The 22,275-nt window shown below is 47.3% G+C and overlaps 1 protein-coding gene and 1 long non-coding RNA gene across 2 annotated transcripts; one reads left to right on the forward strand and one right to left on the reverse strand.

Moving 5' to 3' along the window:
- The first annotated feature begins 1,164 nt into the window (after positions 1-1,164).
- Positions 1,165-21,304, forward strand: NRN1 (neuritin 1). The gene is made up of 4 exons (XM_006138807.4): positions 1,165-1,282; positions 11,958-12,158; positions 16,543-16,687; positions 20,124-21,304. The coding sequence occupies exons 2-4, from the start codon at positions 12,104-12,106 to the stop codon at positions 20,353-20,355; spliced, it is 432 nt and encodes a 143-aa protein (XP_006138869.1). The 5' UTR covers positions 1,165-1,282; positions 11,958-12,103; the 3' UTR covers positions 20,356-21,304.
- On the reverse strand, positions 15,446-17,372 carry LOC142827179 (uncharacterized). Its single transcript, XR_012901667.1, has 3 exons — positions 17,206-17,372; positions 16,548-16,756; positions 15,446-15,986 (listed from the first exon to the last, which is right to left on the reverse strand). It is a non-coding gene; the product is annotated as an uncharacterized LOC142827179 (long non-coding RNA).
- Positions 21,305-22,275: the final 971 nt, after the last annotated feature.

Raw genomic sequence — 22,275 nt, forward strand, 5'->3', positions numbered from 1 at the left:
TTGATATGCACATGATTTGTAAATGTGTGCATGACTGACTCCATGGAATACTTATCTGAGAGAGAGAGAGAATACAAGGTGACGGTGATCAACAGCTAACCTGTCTTAGGCGATGTTGAGTCATGCACATTTAGTACTGCATCACTGAACAAGTAGAACAGTATGCCACTACTTTTTGCCTACACAAATGCATTCCCATCTAGTCTAGTCATTATTCCACATCATACAGGCTACATCTACACTGCCAGTTTTGCCGGCAGTGAGTATGCAAATGAGGCACGGATTAGCATATCGTCATGCATCATTTGCATAATTTATGCAAGCCGTTTTTTCAGGGGTGGGGAGAGTAGGGTGGATGTTTTCTTTTTGCACAAAAAACCCTTTTCCTGCCAAATCCTTATGCCCCAAAAAAGGAGGTTTACAGCGCTGGTAGGAAAAGGGGGTTTTGCACAAAAAGAAAACATCCACACTGCTTGTTTTTGCACAAAAACCCTAGCGAAAAAAACAGATCGGCAGAAAATATGCAAATGAGAACGTGACTCATGCAGATGAGCCCCTCATTATCATAGGTTTTGCCAAGAAAACGCATAGTGTAGATGTAGCCACATAGAATAACTTACCCGAATACACTTTCTGAATAATGACCATTTTTGAAAGAGTAACGAAGGACTTTGTAACACTCTATACCTTGGGGGATCACCCTGTAATCCCCATATTCCTCATTTATATATATGATTATGATATTGCATATAAAGCATGCCTTGCAAGGGATCGTGGAAAAGGTTATGAACTGCTGAAACCCACTGCTCCATCTAAATATGTATCTCGTTAATGCATATGAAGTTATGAGATTGTGCTGCATGGTTTCTACTAAAATATGCTGTGGGTTTTGGAAGCACCCAGACACTAGCTCTCTAGGGACAATGACAGGAGAGGTAACCAATGCCTGGGTGAGTGCTGAACAGACATCCCCAGCAATGGCCCAGCAAAGGAATTACAATTCAATGACTCATTCTCAGGAGACACATGGAGGTTTTGCTTTACCTTGTGACTCAGCAATGCCCACCAGACATGCCTGGACTTGTGTTCCCCAAGCACAGGGACTAAGGGTATAAAAGAGAACACAGTGGTCCCATGCTTGGTCTTTTCTCCTCCTCCCCCTCCCCCCCCCCCCATGCTGCAACTAACAAGGACACTGCGAAGACTGAAGACTCCAGCAGAGGAGACCGGTCTTAGTTTCAAGGGTGAAACCTGTGTACTATGAACTGCAGTATTCAGTGAGGTGAGAAAAACCGCTTGATCCAGATGTTGGCCAGTCTACAAGGTGAAAGTGTAGTCTGCACGCTTACATTTTATTTTATTTTGGGAAGCACTTTGACTTTTTGCCTATCACTTAAAATCTGTCTTTAGTAATCTGATTTTACTGTTTATCTTTACTGCAGTTAGTTTGCCTGAAGTGCTGGGTAAATCTTCTCGGATTTACAAAGGCTGGTGTATATCCGCGTTCCACTGATGAAGTGATAAACCAATCAATAAACTTGAGCAGTGCACTGAGAGCTGGGAGGATTTAGCTGGTGTCTTTCTCTTTGTGATTCATGAGTGGCTCTCTGAGCCTTCATGCAATCTAGCTGAGTGCAGGGCTCCATATGTGGTTGAGCTGAGTAATAACAGGGCCTGGAGGGGTTTGCTGCTTGTCATTAGCAAAGCATTGTGAGACAGCCCAGACTGCAGAGTTAAGGGGGTACAGTGTTCTCACAGTACCAGCCTGCACCCTAGGGAGCCTGTCATAGACCTTTGCAATTTGGAAGAAATGTCCATTTTTGCTCAAGCCACACTCTCTTGGAACTTCATCCAACTCCTATTCAAGTCAATGAGAGGTTTTCCAATGACTTAATTGGGACCTAGATCCTCCTGTTTATTAGTTATACATCCCTAGGCATGTCTAAAGCCAATGGCGGCCACTACAAATCTCAATACCTCTGAAAATCAGATTATTAGTGTTCTTCCAGATCCATCACAGGATCCCAGAGTAGATAAATGCAAGCATCACATGCTGCAGACCATTTATTCATCTCTTTCAAGATGTGCATTAGTGCATCGTAGGGTAACATTTTACCTTATATATTTTCCTCCCTAAATTTAGCACTTTTCTGGTAATGATTATCTCATTTAAGTTCATTGAGATGCACATCTGTGAATCTAACTTGCCTGTGCTCTCCTCAAACTACACATAACTAATTAACACATGGATTTGTTTTTGCCAGCTTTGAAGTTCCTTTGTAACTTTGGGAAAGTTCCTAGGGGTTGATGAAGTGAAAAATTAACATTGAGAAAAGCATAAATATAGGTTTTCATGACAGCTGGCATCAGATAAAGCTGGTTATTTTAATGTGTTTCTAGAAGGAATCATATTGACTGTTGTAAAGAAAACTCAGAACGGAATTTCAGTTACTGAATTCCTATTTTAACTGAAGGCCAATAACAGCTCCGGAAACAGACATTCTTCAAATCAATAAGATAAATAAATGAAACAGAATACTAATCCACTAAGGGATCCCTGTTCACACTGCAGTCAATAGGAGTTTGGCCATTGACCTCAGTGGAAGCAGCAGCAAATCCTATGTGCAGTTATTATTGATACATAGTGCAGTTACAGACCTTGTGCAACTAGCTCCTATAATGGAAATGTCATTGTGAGCCAGATTCTGACCTCAGTCCCTCTACCGTAAATCTGAAGTAACTCCAAACTATCTGAAATGGGTGTCAATGGAGTTACCGCAAAGTTACACTCAAGTGACTGAGATCTATAGATGCCCCTCAGGATTGACTCAGACTGGCAGAAGGATGTCAAACTCAGGCAGGATGCATTCAACTCACCAAACTTCCATAGCTTATATCCTACCTGGATTTGGCTGGTAAATCAAGGTATACAGTTTAGAATGTTAGTTCTTTCCCAACCACACCCATGCCCTTCAGGTCTGTGATGAAAGCACTGGGTCACACCTCATCCATAAGATACTGTATATTCTCATCCACAATATATGTCCCTTGAAAGAAAGAGAGAGAGTGTTTTCCAACAGGACAGCTTTTTTTAAATCAGCCCACTCATAGTAATATCCATGGGCACCTTAAACAACATCTTGTGTGCCAAACATAATGGCAGTGGGTGTGTTCTCCATCTGAATGGGACACTGTGGGCTCACATTTCACTTCAGAGCTTGGTTGGGTTCATCATCAAACATGACTGGGCTGGTGAGAAGCAGCATCCTCCATATAACAAAATTAATACTCTCTGCTTGGAATTTTCTGTATCAATGAAGATTAATGGTTGGCTGTGAATGATCATATTTTTAAGATATTACTTTCTTTTCAACAATGAAGAGTAAAAAATATGATGGTCAGGTGAAATTTGATACGCCAAAATTTATTTTCAAAAGACATTTTTTAAAGTACAAATATACATATAGGCTGAGCTTTTTCAGAGAGCAAAATGGAGTTGGTGCTCGAGCCCTGTTCCTCAAAAATACAGAGGTGCCTAACTCTCATTGGAATAACTTATTTCAATAGAAATAAGGTGCCTAAAACATTTGTGAATTTTATCCTGCAGATCTTTATCCCTCTGAGCATCATAGGCCTAGAAAAGAAAGATTTCATTATTTCCCTCAGCAAACTTAAATTAGATCATTGTTTATAAAAGTTAAGAATATTGGATAAGGTCTTTATATGCCAAATATTTTGCAAAAGAACAATCACAATACTCTAAATTCTACTCTTGGTCCTCTGTTCTCCACTGCCTTCCCCAGCTTCGTATTGTAAATCCCCAAAACAGCTTACATTCATAAGAATATATTTTAGCCTGTGCTAAATAACAATGATTTGAATGTTTGTGGTTTATACACATGAACACATTAATTTCATATTGTAACACAACTTTAATATAGATTAGGGTCAAATTCTTTCCTCAGATACATGTCTCCCTGACTCCTATTCAATACAAATCACACACATTCAATGGTAAAACTAGACCTGTGGTTAACCAGGACATTCAATTAACTTTTAGAAGATTGGACAGTAAAATAAATCCTAAAACATGTGAGCACACAATTTCACTGCACCCTCAACATAGATGGTGTTTCTTAAACCCTGCGGCTGCGTCTAGACTGGCAAGTTTTTCCGCAAAAGCAGCCGATTTTGCGGAAAAACTTGCCAGCTGTCTACACTGGCCGCTTGAATTTCCGCAAGAACACTGACTTCCTACTGTCTGAAATCAGTGCTTCTTGCAGAAATGCTATGCTACTCCCGTTCGGGCAAAAGCCCTCTTGCACAAATGCTTTTGCGCAAGAGGGCCAGTGTAGACAACGCGGTATTGTTTTGTGCAAAAAAGCCCCAATCGCGAAAATGGCAATCAGGGCTTTCTTGCGCAAAACCATGTCTAGATTGGCACAGACGCTTTTCCACAAAAAGTGCTTTTGTGGAAAAGCGTCCATGCCAATCTATACGCTCTTTTCCGCAAATGCTTTTAACGGAAAACTTTTCCGTTAAAAGCATTTGCAGAAAATCATGCCTAGATGTAGTCTAGATGTAGTCATGCCTAGATGTAGTCTAGATGTAGTCATGCCTAGATGTAGTCTAGTCTAGATGTAGCCTGCCTGTCACATTTTAGTGTGTTCATGCTCCGTTTCTACTTAAATAAAGTCTTCAGGATCTCACAATGGATTGAGGTAATTTCAATTGGGTATCAATATGTGTTTGCATTTTATGTCTCTGGCCACCTTCCTCTAACAACAGAACTAGCTGGAGGTTATGAACCTCACTATCTGTAGCTTGCTGTTAACAGATATGTCCTTTCTAGACTGTGGTAATCCAATACAGAATGCAATTAGTAGTACAGTAGTATTTCACTCCGTTAGCTATTGTCAATTTTTGCAACAGAGATAAAGATGGATTCCTGACCTGAGGAACTGTCAGTCTAAGAGCTAGATTGTGCCTCTGGCATATGTCAGAAACAGGGTTCCCCTCCATGAGAAACAATGGGAAATAGAATTCCTCCTTTACCTCCACAGCATGTATAGGAAATGTAAGCACTACTAACCCACCTTACAGGGTATCACTATGCCCCCTCAATGAGCATTGGTCTCACCCATGGGGCCATTTGTGTAAGGTGTCAGAATTATGGCACCCATTCCTGTTTGCTCTAGTCTTCATCGAGGGCCCAATTTTGTCTGGTCTTACACTGGTGTCATGAAAACAGAGGGCAAAAGGAAATGTCCTCACCTCTTATGCAGATCATACCTGTGCCAGGATGCACTGAGCACAAGGACTGCTCCCCCTGTCCCAGGAGATGCCCCATAGGAGGTGGTCTCACAAGCATTTTAATCAGCGCTGTGGTTATTACCTGACCCAGCATCTGAATGATACTGTCAGAGATTATGATTATTTACTTGTATTAACAATAGCGCTTCAAGTGAGATCAGGAACCCTTTGTATAGGCAATGTTAGGCAATCTCCACCCTGAAAGCTTTCAGTCTCAATAGACAGGACAGACAAAGGGTGGAAGGAGAAACAGATGAAGTGTATTGCCCATGTTTACACAGTTAGCCAATGGTGGAGCTGGGAATATGTCCTAGAGCGCCTGACTTCCAGGCCAGTTCCCAACCTGATGGGCCAAACTGCCTGTTCTGATAATAGTCACTGGTAGATTTAGTCACAATAGTAAGCTTAAGGCTAACTGAGGAATACATTTACTTAACAGATTTACACCATTGGTAATGCTATCAAGCATGGATGGCGGGTATAAAAGACAGGGGAAGACAATGCCTTCCCAAAGTGCCTCACTAGCTCCACCCACACACCCTCTCTTTCAGAATGGCTTGTCCAGTCTCCTGAAGCTGCCTTGGCTTCAGCCTCACTGAATCCGGGATTGTGCTGCCAGTCCTCATAAGGCCAGGGAGATTGGAGCTACACACCTCATGCCCTCCAAGTGCTCATGGGTCAGGGGAGACAGGGGTTGTGTGCTGCCTGCCCTCCCAGTGCTCCTGGAGTTGGGGAAGGCTGTAGCTTTGCGCCACCTACCATTTCAGTGCTGGGAAAGGCTGGACCACATGCCTCAAGCTGTGGAGAGGTGGCTTGCCCATACAGGGTGGGGAGAACTTGACTCCCACAGGCAGGTGCAGGGCCCAGGGCAACCCCCCACAGCACAGGCTGTACCCCCACTTCTGCCCTGCTCCCTGTCCCCCTCTCCTAAGCAACGTGGCCTAAGGAATTATGGGCAGCCTGCCATGACAGCAGCAGGGATCACCTCCCCGCAATCATCGTGCAGGTGGCAGAAGCCCAGCAGCCTGCTCCATCCTGCCATGTTGCCCTCCTGACCCACTGTGCTGGGGCTGGGCTGCTCTGCTTCCTGCCACCACAGAGAAGCTGACTGTAGCAGGCCGGGATGGTGGCCCGGCAGGGAGGAGCAGACTGCTGGGCCATTCCAGCTTCTGCCACCTGTGTGGTGAGTGAGGAGGGTGAGGGCGACTCCTGCCACCCCCACACCAGGCTCCAAGTAATCCCCTGGGTCACTCCCATCAATGGGATTGTTGGGGCAACTGCTGCAGGGTCCTCCAAAAGTATGGGGCTTGGGCAGTCACCCTGATTTGTCCTTTGGATGGGGTGGCTCTGCTCATGGGAGCTCTGCAGCAGGGATGGGTTTGGGAGGTTGCCTTTCCTGAAGCCCTGGGTTCTCCCACTGCCCAGATTAACATGCTAAGCATCAGGCTACAGCAAAAACGGTCATTGCAATGGGCAGAAAGAAATGCTGAAGAGATCTTTACCCGAAGAAACACAAGAAAAAATTGTTGAAAATGTCCTAAGGCAATGATTCTCACGGGGATGGGCATGAGTAGGTTTCAGGGGACCTGACAAAATAAACCAGAGAGCAGGGCTGGCATTAGACTCACTGGGGCCTAGTGCAGAAAGCTGACGTGTGTGAAGTCCAAGCAAGTCAGTTTTGTGATGCCCGCTATGGTGTGGGACCCTGGACAATTGCTCCGCTTGCTACCCCCTAATGCCAGTCCTGGCTTTTAATCTACTGGATGTTGATTTAAGATAGAAGGTTCAGGAATGTGGCCAGTCCTGGGGGAGGGGGGTGCAGAAATAGACACGCTTTCACTGGATATCGTTTAAACTTTTATTGTAAGGCTTCCACATGTAACTTATTATTTTATCAATTTTTTACATACGTGGGCACCAAATAAGTATGAACATGAACAATAAGCAAAATGCAATACAGTAAAGAAAATGCCCTGAGGTCTTTCTAGATCCCAATAGTTGTCAACAAGGGACGAGGGATTATTAACAGTTACATTTACATCAGTCTTATGTATAAGACTAATCGTTTATCTAAAACTATTAACACTGCTACTTAACAATACCTCTAAACAATTTCAGATACCAATACTTACATTTAACAGACACACAAACTACAATAGCAACAACAACATATTCGGTATATGTTACGCTCTGGGAAATTCGTTTGATTCGGTGAGCAGGAAGGGGTCCTCAGGTGATCAGTCCTCGGACCTGGCTCAGATTCTACCTTCTGATTCTTTGTTTGGGAAGCTTCAGTTCTTGTGCGGGTGGGGGAGCCAATTTATAGATGAAGCTTTTGCGCGTTTTTTCTGTGATAAGTGGGCAGACCCCATCTGTGGTGACAGGGTTATGGGGGACGGAAGGGGGTGAGTTGGTTTCCTGTTTTCTTGTTCTGTCTTATCAGACATGGCCCAGCCAGGGCAAAAGTTACATGTCTGGTTTTGGTTCTTGATTTCTAAATATCACAGCATGGGTTTTTTTCCATGGGGGGGGGGGGGTGACCTTTAGCTAGGAGGCTATGCGCACGAGGCCTGGCCAGCAAAGAGCCTTCTTTTACACTGTATAACCAGAAAAATATTTGCTGTGGCACAGGTTGGACATGGAATTTTTCTAGCATGTTGAGGGGGGCCTCAGAAAGTCAAAAGTAAGTTCAAGACAAGACTCTTCATACTAGCTAAGCCCTAACCTGCAGCTAGACCTTGTTTTATTCTTAAGAAAAGATAGGAGATACAAGTATGTTGGGGGAGAGAGAGGGGTGGGAGAGAAACAACCACAAACCTTTATTAGCATGGCATGGGAGTGAAATGAAAAATCCTCCTGCTGCAGCTCTCTCAGTCCTTCTACCTGCTGCAACCTGACCAGCATGTACAATATTTCCATTCCTACACCTTGAGCCTAGAACCCATCCATCCCCTTTTGTTTGATGATAATGCACTATATCAAAGATACAAAAGAATTACTAGATCACCTAATTAATCTTTGCAGGGACCAATGGCAGAATTCTACCCTATATATCTCTCTGTTGACAATATTTCTGGAGCAGCCATCACCACAACATTTGAAAGGCAAATATTAGCATTTTTTCCTGAACTCCAGTCCAGATTCAAATATCCCTACTAGAATGAGTACTTACCACTTCTAAGACTATTTAACATCTTAAGAGTACACCTGTAAATGTTAGCATTGGAAGGAACCTCCAGAGGTCATCAAGTCCAGTCCCCCAGTACTTACAGCAGGACCAAGCACCATCTAGACCGTCTCTGACAGATGTCTATCCAACTTGCTCTTAAATACCTCCAGTGATGGAGATTCCACAACCTCCTAGGCAATTTATTCCAGATAAAGGGATTTGAGCTTGCCCCAGCAATTTAAAGATCTGATTCTATCCTTAATTCTGCTAGGCAACCACTTTGGAACCACACAAAAGTCACTTCTCCCTACACTGTCCCAGTTTCTCTATCTGGAAAGTAGAGATAATGCTGCTTGTTCACCTCTGTTAATTAATCTGAAGGGTATGGCTTAAAAAGTGCTGTATAAGTATAATGAGTTAATTGCATTTGTTAGTATTATTGTATTAAAAGATCTCACCAGCAAGAGTATATGCATCTTACTCTTGATTTCATGTAATTGTTCCTAGATGTACTGACTCACCCCTAAATAATCCCTCTCTCTTCTAGATGACCTTTGTGGACTGTCATGTCTCCTGCTCCCTTATTTCTAAGTGTACTGCTTAATCCTCTTCCATTCAGGCCATGAGGAAGTGAGAGGTGGTTCTTTTAAAATAATGCTTCTCAGGCATTGCTGGTAGAAGGAGCTGCACTATGCAGCACTTAGTGCTGCTAGAGTAAAACTCCTTAATTATTTAATTATTAGGAACATGGGAATTGAAAGTCAACAGCAGCCCTCACATTAGGCATATCAGCCAGCCTGCGACTGGCTGCTGAAATTGTGCTTGAAGGAGCTGATTTGGCAGTAGTAATTTTGTGGTGGGTGCACCTGACTGAGAGGTAGTAATTATGGTGGTGGATGAATGGTTATTTTGTGGTGGGGAGAGGAGCTAAGCGGAGGGGTGTTTTGATGTTATGGGCAAGGGTTAGTGTAGCACTTGAGTGGGAGGGGCTGCTTTGTGGTGAGGAGAAGCTAGGTGGGAGCTGCTAATTACAAACATGTGAAACCCCTAGGGCCACTGGGTTCAGCGTGGCTCTACAGGGTACAAGGTAGAGCAGAAAAAGGCCCCTGAAGGGTAACAACAGCTGCAAATCTCCATTAGCTGCTATGTGTTTGCTCCTTCTGAGGCAAACACATAGCAGCTAATGGAGGCTTTCAGTTTACATTAGTCAGGGCCAGCACTAACTCCTTTGGCTCCCTACGGCTGTTGTTACCTGGTGATAGGGGAGGGTGGACCAGATTTAAAAGGAAAGCAGAGAAGCTGCTCCAGCAGCTGGGAAGGTGGTCAGGCAGAAGTTGCAGCTAACAAGTGCCCTCAGCTGGTTCCTATGTAGCTTACCTCAGGGCTGGCAGCTGGTTCCCCCCCCCCCCCATAGGGTAGACACCTATTTAAGCAACAGGATCAGTAGTGTGTACTATACACACCCCATTTAGGGCCCAGCCCATAGAGGGGCTTTTGCGGTCAAGCTGTAGATCCTGGAGCCCCTGGGTTTGGTCCCTAGTGTGTTAGCCAAGCTAGTAATACAGACACACTCTCCTGAGCTGAGACAGAACTCAGCCCCTTGCAGGGGAGGGTGTTAACAGACTCCCACTGACTATGCCCATTCCCTCAGCCTCACACCCGGGTGGGGAGGGCGGGATAGTATAGGGAGCCCAGGAGAGGGTGGGGATGGGGAGGCAAGAATGGCACCAGAAGGGTGCTGGTTTGCCTGGACAGCTCCCTTGTCTGGCAGGGCCTCCCTCTCTGAGGGTGGAATAAGGAGCTGCTCAGAGCAGGACCCCCATCCACTTCTGTTTGTGCAGCCCCCCATCTCTGATCTGCCGGGGCCATTGTCCTCCTACAGCAGGAAAGAAAAAGACAGATTGGAAGGCAGGCCCTGATCTCCCTCAGGATTCAGGGCAGGCAGCCTGGCAAGGATTAACCAGCTCAGCAGCCCTCCCCATCTCGTCCAGGTGACGTGACTGGGAAGGAGGGGGGGGGAAGGGGAGAGAGACTCCTGAATCCTCCGCCCACTCCTCACTGCAGGGGCCAACCCGGACAGACCCAGCCAAAGCCAGTCTGCTGCTGCAGAGAGGGGGAGGGAGGCGAGGGGGGTTTCTTCCGTGCTATCCCCACCCACGCAGGGAGAGAGGGCGGGAGAGGGGCTCTTCCACGGCAGCCGGTGCTTCTCCTTTTCTCCTCTCCCTTCTGTCTCCTGGAGCGCCGCAAGCCTCCCGTTTGGGCGCCCTTCCTAGCCTCACCTGGGAAGACAGGAGGCCAGCTCTCTCCCTAGCCGCTCCTTAGGCTCTGCAGGGCAGCTGGCTCACCGTATGCAAACGCCTCCCCCGTGGGTTTGCAGCGCCTGGCTAAAAAAGCGGAAAGGCACGTCCTGCCCATCACCTGTCAGAACATCTCCGCGGCTTGGTGCCAGCAGCCTGCAACCCCAGAAAGCCCCCAACGGGCCTGGCTAGCGGCGAGATTTCATGCTGGCCTCTGACGTGCCCGATCGGTCTGCCAGATGCAGCCCCGTCCATTATGTAACAAAGCAGCAATGCAGCAGCCTCCACCCAGACAGCGCACGGGGCAGGTCGGTTCTAAGCCCGTTCAAAATAAAACCAAACCAGAGGGCAGGGAGAGCAGAGCGCTGCTGCCCAGGAGAGTTCAAATCATCCGGAGAGATTGTTCCATACTCAGGGAGGGGGAGACACACGCTCAGCCATTTGCAGCCTGCTCCTCAGCACTGCCCGAAGTACCCGCAATGTCACGGGCAAAGCGATGCAAAGGAGTGCGGGTTATTTAGATGCCGGAGGGGGAGGGGGGGTCTTTCTGGCTGTGGTTCAGCACCAAGGCCAAGGCTGAGCCCCCGCCGCGCTGCTGCCCGTGCGGCTGGAGGAGCAGCGGGCCGCGATCACATCCAGGGGTCGGCACGCGGGAGTGCGAGGCGGGAAGCGGGGCGCAGCTGTTGCGTGGGAGGGGGTGGGGGTGGGGGGTAGGCACCCCCCGGCCTTAGCAGACGCTGCTCTGCCTGTCAGGCGCTGGCTGCAGCGTGGGGACGTGTCCGTGTGTCCGTACAGATGGCGGGAGCCCTTCCCAGGCCGGCTCCTCGGGTGGGGGGGAGGCTTTTCTTTGCTTTGGGAAGGGGGGGGGGGTGTCCTGCATGTGCGTGGAGAATCCGGCCTCCCCAAATCGTGCGGGGTCACCCCAGCCAGCAGCCCGGGGGAACGGCACCGAGGGGGGAGGTTGCGTGGCGATTAATGGCAGAGAGCGGGCGACATCCAGGCGGGGATGCCTCTAAATGGCGTTTCTCTTCCAAGGTGTACAGGCAAAAAAACCCGCCCGTGTCATTCCCCCACGTCAGGGCTGGTGGTGGGCGTGAGGCTGCACTTCCCCCGCCCCCTGCTAATGGAGTGAAGCCTTCCCAGCTCGCCCTTCTCTCTGTTTCTCCCTCTTCCTCTAGCTCTCCTGCGTCTCCAGCTGCCCCTCGGCTGCAAAGTCTCCGCGGCCGGGGACTTGTTGGCAATGCCTGGTTTTCCGCCGTCCCCCCCGTTTTCCAAAGTAACTATTTAAAGATCTGCAGTCGCAAATGGTTGTACTAAATGTAGGATGGGACTTCCGTTGAACGGCAGGTGTATTTCTCTGCTCCTGGCTGTACAGATCGGTAAGTGGACCGCCAAAATTATGTCTCGAGTGGTCTGCACCAAACCCCGTTTGATGCATGCAGAAACGGAGGGTCTTGACTAGCCCGAAAGTGTCGGCATGATTGGTCCTCGCTCGCTCTTTTAATGGCATTTTCGTGTTTAATCCGGATGCCCAAAAGCCACCGCTTTCCGCAGGACAGGGAATGAATTCGTATTCGCCTTGAACCGTTTTTGCTCCCCCCTATTCCAAAGCAGACGGCTGAAATGCTCTTTCATTGTTAGGTTGCTTCCCTTTGCCTTCCCTCCTCCCAATGAACGAGTACATGTATATTTCTTTCTAGGTGTATGCCACCGACCATTCAGGGGTTCCAATGCCAGCCAGGATGTTTATTTCTTCCCTAGAGGGGCAATGAGATGAGAAATGGAACAAAATGGCTAGAGAGCGAGCTAGCTGGAAAGTTTATTTGCAGGAAATCAGAGACGTGCAAAGGGGGTCGCACTGCTGTATTTTGGAATGTTAGGGGCTCTCCCAACTGCGGTGAATTTTTAAAGTGCGGTGGTGAAATAAAAACAAAATCTAAATCTTTTTGCCTGAGTATAAATTTTGTGTAAGCTAGGAGAACCGCTGTCACTAAAGCACAAGCGCAAACAAGCCTATCCGTTTTTGAGCGAGTTAGGTACATGAGCACAGGTTTCCCTCCATCCTAATTATGTGTGTGTGTTTCTTCTTGCTGTTATTTTAGGATTTGGTTGCTGCTGTTTTGTTTGTTTACTGGGTTAATTTTGCTCAATGTTGCCTATTACAATATTTTCACAGTTACAAATATTAAAACAGGTATAGAGTTCACAAATCCTTTGATTCCTCAAAAGGAACTAGTAACAAAAACAAAAACAAAACAAAAGAAATTCCCTAGCATGATCCAAAATTGAGATCTTGGATTAGAAAATAACTGAAACACACCCTTGTATCGATACATTGGCATATGACAAGATACATCCTTGAAAATATTTTCTTCAAAGGAATTCGGGCACGATGAAGAGGCTCCGTTTTGCTGGTTACAAAATTATTTCGCTCTGTCGCTTTCCTCGCTAGCCGATCTCTGCAGCATTGGGGTGGGGGAGAGAGTGAAGAAAAAGCAGAACGCGATGAAAATAAATTTCGCATCGATGGGGGGAGGGAAACCCTACAGACGAAACATTGAACTTGGGGAATGTGGCTAGAATTTACAAACCTCAGAATTCATGTCAATATTTCAACCAATCAGAATAATTTCAAAGGACGCTGAATACTTCGCAAAGTCATTTCTAAGATGAACTGCCTTTTTTAAAACTACATTTTTATAGATGTATTATTTATTTGGAGGTGGTTGTGAAGATAAGAATTTTACCAAAAGAGGCATTTATTCACCGTGAATGTTGGATGTTTTGGCACCATAGACGCACTAGATTGTTCGAAAACGTGCAGAAATTTAAGTTCAGACAAACACAGTACTGCAGATCTCAGATATTATTAAAGTGCATATATTTTGGGGGTAGTGATATGAACTTTCGGATTTTATAGGCAGTTTGATTTTATTTTACGCCGAAGCATTTATTACTATTTTGAAACAAGGTGCCATCTCTGCTTTGCTAAGAGAATAAACGCCGCATCGAGTGTAGAATTGTACTTCTCTCTGCTGGTGAATTACTAACGGTTTGGTATGAAATGGAAGTGTGTCGCATTAGCTTGGTGCCCCCCAGTGTCTTTTTGCCCCAATGCCTCGGTCCTTATGAATTTGTGGCTGGAAGCTGTCCGAAACCAGTGACATTTTGAGAAGAGAGGTGGCTGAGGAACGGAAGAGGAGATTGCGGGAAGGTGGTACAGAAAGACAGATGACTCGGGGACTAGGCGCAGCTAAAGCACCTGTTAAATACAGAGACTAAGAAGCCAACACAGGGAATGCAAAAATGACCCATTGTGGATGGAGCCTTTCGCCCTTATGCACTGCAGATGGGTTGCATTTTTTTTTTTACTGGGGGGGGGGGGCAGAAAAGACGTAGCTCAAGCGAAATCCCGTTGTTGTTTCACTCGGGGAAAAAAACCCTGTCTCGTTTTTAAAAGCAGGGTTGCCCCCGAAGCCACAGCGACAAGCGCGCTACCAGTGCAATTAGCTGCTGCTGGGTTTGGCCCGGGGAGGCCTCTCCTTCAGAGCCGGAAAGCAGCGCAATGGCACTTCGCGAAGCGCTGTGGTTGCCATCGCCTCTCGGCGCCCCCGGGGGAGTCGCTTCGCAGGGCAGATCGCTTGGGAGCCTGTGACTTGTAGCGTTTTGCCGCCTACCGCTCGGAAGTGGCGTTTCCGCCCTCCTGGTTAGCTCGCGCGGAGGGATGGCGAGGGCTTGGAGCGGTCTGAGTCTCCCTCTCTCTCGGGACGGTCCCAGCGCTGCCATTTGTGTGCATGTTTGGTACCGTGGCCAATGCCTGCGCGCACATACCCCCCCCCCCCCGCGTGTTTTGACGGGCGGGCGGTGGTGCGGAGGGGTGTGGTTACTAAGTCAGGTTAATGCTGATTCAAGCGGGGTTTCGGTGTCGAAAGCGAGCCTGGTCATTGCAGGGCCTTACAAAGCAGCAGCCGCGCTGCCCAGGGGACTCTCTAGGGTAGTTTTGGCAGTTGCCGTCCCAGGCTCCCAACCCAGGGAATGCCCCAGCCATGGGGGGCAGACTGGGGGAAGCGGCGTGTGAGCATGACGGCGGCTGTAGGTGGCTAAAAGAGGCACTGCATGGGGGGCAGGAGCAGCTTGTGAGCACTGAGCTCTGTTGTTCGGGAGCAAGCCAGTGATCAATTAAACCAACAAGCCTCTAATTCCCTTTCATTTGCAGCAGGCTTGATAGGGATAAATAGCCCGTATGCTGGCGAATCCCAGGCAGGCGGCTAGAAAGTGTAGCTGGTGTTTTTTCAAGCAGACTAATCAATTGAGTGAGCCCTCAGCATGCAGGCGAGCAGAGAGAGAGAGAGAGAGAGAGAGAGAACCACAGCGAGGCGATGGGCTGGGAGGGATTTTAGAGCGAATGTTCCTTGTAAAGGTTGTTACAAAAAGTCTTCAGCCTGGCTCCCCTTGCATGGGAATCCGCTAAACCCCTCCGCGCCGTGTGGATTTCATTGCCAGGGGAAGAGAGAGGGAGGGAGCCACCTTCCTCCCAGCAGGGTCAGTTGAGTGCGAGGCTAGAGGTAGACAGACTAAGCTGTAGCTGGGACAGTTTTCAGAAACTCCCAGCCTTCTGGGCAGAGCGATGGAGAGACGAGCTGAGGTGAAGTGAGGTAAATGGTGCTCTTGTGTTTCGACGCCAAACCAGCGTGCTTCCCACGCGTCCATTAGGCTGGCTACAGACATGTCCAGAGACACAGAGTCTGACATGCAAACCAGGGAGGCGTCTGTCTCGCTCCCATCTGGATGCAAAACTATGCCCTACCTGAGAAGTGGTTGCACACACTCCTAGCCTGTGATTTCGCGCTCAGGGCATCGGTGGATGGCACAGCAGGGCATTGTTTTTTCTTTTCTTTTCTTTTCTTTTTTTAAGTGAGAGGGTCTCAGTGTGCGCCAGTTAACAGCAAAATCCGAAAGGTGCCGCATGGGGGGATGTAATTGGGAACCGATTTGAAACGTAGAAAGAAATCATTTCTTTTACTAGCGATGGCAACCCAAAGATTTTTAATTTCCACCCCCACGCTATTGCCCCATCGGAGGGTGGACAATCCATGAGCCATTGCAGCTGGAGCCTTTTGTTTGTTCTGGGAATGATTTCCTCTTCCTCACGGAGTGATGTCTGATTACGCTGATAACGAAGCGCACTTTGGACGTGGCTGTCCGTGCTTGGGTGTCCGTTCAAAGCAGAATTTGCAACCAAATGAAACGCACCCCGGGAAAGGAAAAAATGACATTGAACATTGCTTTGAATAACCAAAGACATTGCACATTGCTTTGATAACCTGGCGGCAATCAGGACTCTCCTGGGCCACCCTGTAAGCTAGATTCAGACCCAGAAAGAATTGATGCTGCACACCTAAGCCAAAGGCACAAACCCCAGCTCCCTGAGTGGATGTGAGTCAACCTGTTCTCAGCACACTGGTCCTCAACCTGTTCTCAGCACACGGGTCCTCATTCGAAATTAATCCCTTCTGATGGTGAAAACAGCCAAACAGGAAAGCTGGCTTTTTGTAGGGAGAAGGAAGCAAGGAGATGTGTAACCCGGTGCAGAGCTTCCTGGCACGACTTTGATCCCTCGCTTATGGTGGGGAGGTGGCGGGGGGGGGGGGACGGAGGAGGGAGTTTACAATGTAGCTCAGAGATATGTGGGGGGCTGGGGGCTCTACCGCGTTACTGTGTTGAGATCTGTCCCGGCTGATGTGGTGCTGATCTGTTCCCCAGCGTACCTGGTGCAGGCGGTGAGAGCAGCGGGGAAGTGCGATGCGGTCTTTAGGGGCTTTTCGGACTGCTTGCTCAGGCTGGGCGATAACATGGCCAACTACCCGCAAGACCTGGACGACAAGAGAAACCTCCAAACGATCTGCTCGTAGGTCTCCCTATTTCCTTCTTATTCCTCGTTCCTGGGCTCGCGAGGGGCGGGCGTTAGTTGTGGTTACTGGAAAAGAAAGGCGCTGCCTTATTTCCCCTTGTCCCTGCCCTGAGTTGGCCTAACCGCCCTCCTAATTGCCCTGCCGTCTGAAACGCCACTCCGAGCCACACTGTACGGAGAGGAGGGGCTTAACTTGCGCCGGAGCGGAGCCATTCCGGTCCGCCTCCCCGCGGGTTAGTCTTCTGGCTTCTCTCCCCTTTCTCTCGCCCTCTGCATTTTTGCTTGTCACGCCTATGGTCCCTCCCCAGTGGATCTATGGAAGGCCCCAGGTGTGCCATGCAGCGTTAGCTGTCAGTGCCAACAGCCATGCACGGAGGGGGTGGGGAGTGTTAATAAAAAGGGAGGTCGGAAATCTAGCGGGAGCTGGTCCCGGCTATGCGGAAAGGCCGGTTTTGTTGCTAACGAATGGCCTAAGAAGGGAATCGCCGGCAGAATGCGGGGCTTTGCGAACCCACCTGCGCTGCGTTTCTTCTTCACTGACTCCCCCCGGCTTCTTTATTCGTTGTGGGTCACCTTCGGGTTTCCTCACTCGAGAAAGCCGCACGAGGAAAGGGATTAGAATAAACAATAAACAATACACAGTTAAGACAGCAACAATGCGATCGAATGTACAGAACAATAATGCTACCCGACACCTTAGCGCCTTATTAGAGAGACTTCTTCCTCCGCGCTAATTCCGAGCCGGTCAGGTCCATGTTTAAAGCGTTAATAGCAGGTCGCAACACCGTGGCTTTAAAAGGTGTGAATCATCACTTGGGCTTGTAGAAGAAATACTCGAGAGACTGGCCCGGAAATAGTCACGGCAGGCTAAGACACACGGATGATTTCTCTGCTAAACTTTCAGTCCCTACGGAAGGACCCGGCGGGCAGCTCGTAAGCACAACTCTCCATTGAAGTCATTGCAGAGTTTTGCTTAAAAGACTAGCGCCTGGGTATGGTCCCGGGCTTAAGGAAATGTGAGTCTGGATTTATTTCGTCCACATTTTCTTTTCTTTTTTTTTTAAAGCGTCCTCTCAAATTCCTGACTCTTTCCTGGGGACATATGAAGGTTGTTGGTCAGAACAGGAGGAGAACAGCTAATGTCTTAATTCTAAGAACTAAGGAGCTCTTTAAATATAGTAACACACCATTTGTAATAATAATACTAATGATACGAATACTAATATTATTAGTAATACTTAGAATAGTCATAAAATAGTAGTAATAATAATAATAATGATAATGATAATAATAAACTAGTGACAACAATAGCAACAATAGCAATAATGTAATTAAAAAATAAATCCCTTTACAGGATTTCCCTGACTGCTCGTTTCCTGCACAATCCTGGACTATTCGGCAAAATAATTATATTTAGAAGCCAATGAGGTATCACTGGAGTGCAAAGGCTTTCTTGAAACATAAAAATGAAGGAGTCAGAAAACAATGCCCATTAAACGGAAACATTTTTAACATGTTAACCCAAAAGACAATGTTGTGAACTCTCTGTGGCTTTTCTTTCTATGTATTTCCGATCGCCACGTAGGTTATTTGCAGCGTCTGCAATACCGGTAGGTGGCTTTAGCGGCCAGCTTTAATATACCTGCTGAGCTGCATGCAGAAAAAAATACATAAATAGGGACGCATCCTAAAGTAAAGCCTTTGTTCTAGCTAGACATTGTGCAGGAGTTAGCTTCTTGTCCAGTGCCACCCCCCCTGCCTGATTTCTTTAAAGGTTTCTCTCCCCTTTCTTTATACCAGTATGTGTATTGAAAGAAGATCAAGGAAGATTTAATTTTCCTTAGGGAGATGCAATTATAGCAGAAATACTGCAGGAGAGGCACACTCTCAGCCTTCTTGGCATCTCAATATCTCATTATTTATTACAAATGTAGCAAACACTGGAGTCTACAACCAGTGTAGAGTGCTCATAAATTAGAGGCTGCAGGACTGGTTAAAAAACACAAAATACCGAGAGCCCGCCTGAAAAAAACACAGACTAGAGAACATTCAGACTAGAGACCTGCCAGTCGCCTCTGAAATGCGACATAATCCCATGGATCAATCCTGCTTGGAGTTTAGATTTACCTTCGAAATCTGGGCTTGGTTTGAGTGAGAAAAACGGGAGAGCAATTTAGGACTAGAGAAATATTTTCCAAGGGGGTGAATAATTTCTTATTCTAAACACGGAGGGATCCTGGGCCTAATCCAGGGCCATTTTTAAATCGCTGGAGAGGCTTCGCCTTTGTCTCCAATGGGCTTTGGATCAGGTCATGGTTCTGCAATTACAGGAATATTGTCCTGCAATTTCAGAATCACTGACCGGGCCCTGTTCTGCAGAGAGGTGGCTGGTTTGCCAGCCCACTAGGACCCGATCCAAAACCCTCTGAAGTCGAAGGGTTGGTTGCCTATGTTGGATGACCGACCTGGCGGTGCTTCTCTGCGAAGTAACTTTGATGTAGGATCGTTCAACTTTAGCCGAGTCTATCGTTATGGAAGAGTAAAATCAAGGCTCTATCCCCCCACGACAATACAGTTTATAATCATAAACCAATACCACCCTGCTACAGCTATCATGCAACCTAATAAATACATGAAACCCGTAATAACAATTACAAATAAGAAACCCTCTCCTTAATAAAGCCCTTCCGTTACAGGAAGGCTAATAACAGGCACCTCACTTTTTGGGGGGTGGGGTATTCTCCCGATCTATTATGTGCATGGCTTCATGCGCTGGGTCCTGGCTGCTCTCCCTTGCAAGGTAGCTATTTCGATTCCCGACACTCCGCGCAGAAGCACACCGCAGCCGTACATGCAAAGGAAGCCAGCTGGGTTTAGCCTCCTGGTTCCTTTAGTTTAGGAGCCCGCGTAGGCGAGACTTGCTCCCCGGTTGAGGTGGGCAGGCATCGGTTTGTCTTGGGGAGGCCCTTTAACCGAGCTGTTGACTCAGCAGGCTTGGCCCTGCGCTCACTGACAGCAACACCCACCCACCCCTCCAGCTGGCTGAACTGGGACTAGGCGCAAAACCAGGCGCGTAAGGCTGCCTCCGCTAAGGCGCAGCTTCTGAAGCCCAGGGCCAAACGCGTCCCCAGCGCCTATTGGATTCAGGTGCCTGGATTTTGGAGCGCCCCAAGGGAGACCTCTTGAAGGGGCCTGATTTGCATAGGGCGAGGTGGGGAGGGGTATCTGAGTTTGGGCATCAAAAATGGGGCACGTCATCGCTGCACACGTTTGAAGCTCTTGGCTGAGGTGGGGGGAGGACAGACTCAGGAGGGGTCTAGGATGGGAGGAGGAGCGGGAGGGCAATGGGGCATGCAAGTAAAATGTTGTTGCACCGTCTTGTGCCTGCAGCGAGTGACCTGGCGCTTGTCCCCTGTGTTTGCTCCTTCCCTAGGTACTGGGATGATTTCCACTCCTGCACCCTCACAACCCTCACGGATTGCCCGGAAGGCTCGACAGATCTTTGGGAAAAACTGAAAAGGGAATCCAAAAACCTCAAATTCCAAGGCAGCTTATTTGAACTATGCGGAGGAAGCAACGGGTCCGCTCCTTCCCTACTCCTCCCTGCCTACCCCCTGCTCCTGCTGGCTCTCTCTGCAGCATTAGTGACCTGGTTCGCCTTCTAGGAGCGCTCTCCTGGTAGAACACACATCCCCATCCCCACACACTCTCCATATACTGGATTTATAGCGGAAGTGTCCATCCGTTTTTTGGGGGGACGTTGTGTTTATCTGTGATGATGATGAAACATCCATATAGGATTGTGGAAACGTTCTCTCTTTATTTTGTGTTTTATTTGCCAAATGTTACCAAACAATGAGCAACAAACAGCCAAAATCGGACCTCAGCTTTAGTATCTCTTCAGCTAAAAATAGAAAAACTGGAGCCCTTTGTGCAAAAGAATCTCAGGAACGGCTTTGGGCCACCTAATATTAATAATCGTAATAAATATTACTAATAATAACAACAACAACAACAACAACAAAAGATGGGCTCCTCTTATAATAGGAACGAAAACAATGAGTTGAGAAAAAAAAGGCACTGGAAATGAATCCGAGAGAGATATCTACGTGTGAAGCATATGGTGAATAACTCACAATCTATCATCTTTCCTCCACAGTCGCTTGTTTTTGGTCATTCCACTGCAAAAATAAATTTCCCCGAGGGGGAAAAGAAAGAGAAAAAAAAAGAAATGGACAATTTAAAAAAAAAGAAGGAAGGAAGGAGCTGTATCAAATGACTGAAGATTGAATGCTGCTAAGATTGTTGAGCGTTTAGCTTTACTTGGTGTTGTCAAGGCATCTTTCCGAGTTCACTGCCTTTAATTTTTCTCCTCTCTTGTTTTAGATGTTACACATACAGTAAAATACCTGAATATCCCACAATATAGATCACAAAAAGGGGCTTAAATGTAAACCTAAAAATACAGCATAACGATTTCGACAAACAGAGAACCTTGATTTTAAAAGAAAAGATGTAATTTAAAAAAAGAGTTTATTATAAAGCCAATTCAGCAAAAAAAAGGAGATTTGCTACAAGTATAGAAAGAAGTATAAAATAAAAATTATTGTTTGACATGAGGGTGTCGTTTTATTTGTAAAATATGCATGGTATATATCTATTTAACTGGACAGGCTTTTAATATAATGGCGGCCAAATGCAAAGCCGCTAAATTAATATTAACATCGTCATCTTGGTGCAAATAAATATAGAACTGCCAAACTAATTAACGTGGCCATTGGAAATAAAAATCTTGCTAGAAAACGCTCCCGAAGAGAGTGCCCAAAACTCCTTTTCTAAAATGTGTGACTCAGCGGAGACCAGCCCAAGCCAGCTAGCGTGCCAGATTCCAGTGGGAAACCGAGGCGGGGGAGAGGGGAGATCGGGGGGGGGGGGGGGTTACCCAAGCCTGCAGGACGGTCTGCAAAAGTGGTAGCTCCTCTCCAGGTCTCCCCCCTTTATTCACCGGCGCGGGTTTGGTTGGAACAGCTATGGCTGGCGGCGTTTTAGGCAGACTATTTACAGCTGTCTTCTTTTACAGAGGTGTTTGGTGATTTAAAAAAAATCTCTTTTGCTGAAAAAAGGGGACAGTTTGTGGCTAGGGAGGGGGAGAGAAAGCAACCACCATTAAGATGCTGCAAAGGAGGGACAGAAAGCTGCTGCCTGGGCTCAGATGAGTCCTTTCATAATTAATAAGACAGCTCAGCTGAAATAGCCAGGAGACTGGGCCCTATTGATTTCGCAGCAGAAGCTGCTATAACCTCGCCTATTTATAGGATCTTGATGCCTTTGTGGAGAAGTAAACATCAAGGAGTAAACACAACCTTTCTACCTAGGAGATGAGAGTCCTGCGGAGAGGGAGGCAGCTGAGGGAGGCACGAGCTGGGGGAGGCGTCAAAGTTTAATTTGGATTCTGCAATTCTAGTCACACCTATTATTTATTCGGGGGGGAGGAAGGGGACTGCAATAATCCCCCCTTCTCCAGCATATCATGCTTCTCCCCTCCCCCAAGGGCTGTAAAGGCTGCAATGTAATGTGTAAGCAAT

Source organism: Pelodiscus sinensis, chromosome 2 (assembly GCF_049634645.1).
Source record: "Pelodiscus sinensis isolate JC-2024 chromosome 2, ASM4963464v1, whole genome shotgun sequence".
NCBI classification, from domain to species: Eukaryota; Metazoa; Chordata; order Testudines; family Trionychidae; genus Pelodiscus; species Pelodiscus sinensis.